This window comes from Crocuta crocuta, unplaced genomic scaffold (assembly GCF_008692635.1).
Source record: "Crocuta crocuta isolate KB4526 unplaced genomic scaffold, BGI_CrCroc_1.0 scaffold334, whole genome shotgun sequence".
Classification (NCBI taxonomy): Eukaryota; Metazoa; Chordata; class Mammalia; order Carnivora; family Hyaenidae; genus Crocuta; species Crocuta crocuta.
In genome coordinates, this window is record NW_027533260.1 from 5,520,065 (window position 1) to 5,520,302 (window position 238).

The window sequence follows — 238 nt, forward strand, 5'->3', positions numbered from 1 at the left end:
CGCGGGCCCAGGCCCTGCCAGCGCGCGCACTCACCCGGCGGCTGCGCGCCACCATGAGCGGCGTGTCGTTGTGGCAGTTCTTGAGGCCACTGTCGGCGCCGCTGCGGACCAGCGTGCGCACGAGCGGGAGCAGCCCGCGGCCGGACGCCGAGTGCAGCGCCGAGCTGCCCGAGTACATCTGCGCGTTCACGTTGGCGCCGTGCTGCGGGGCGGGAGGGCAGGGTCAGCAGGGCCGCCG

General features: G+C 76.1%; 1 protein-coding gene across 1 annotated transcript in view; it reads right to left on the minus strand.

Moving 5' to 3' along the window:
• The window catches only part of BCL3 (BCL3 transcription coactivator), a gene marked incomplete at its 5' end in the record, with an annotated part of 10,468 nt that overhangs the window by 1,193 nt on the left and 9,037 nt on the right, over window positions 1–238 (minus strand). The window contains one exon of the mRNA XM_077747221.1: window positions 35–202. Coding sequence (XP_077603347.1) covers window positions 35–202 — 168 coding nt within the window. The remainder of the gene's footprint in view (window positions 1–34; window positions 203–238) is intronic.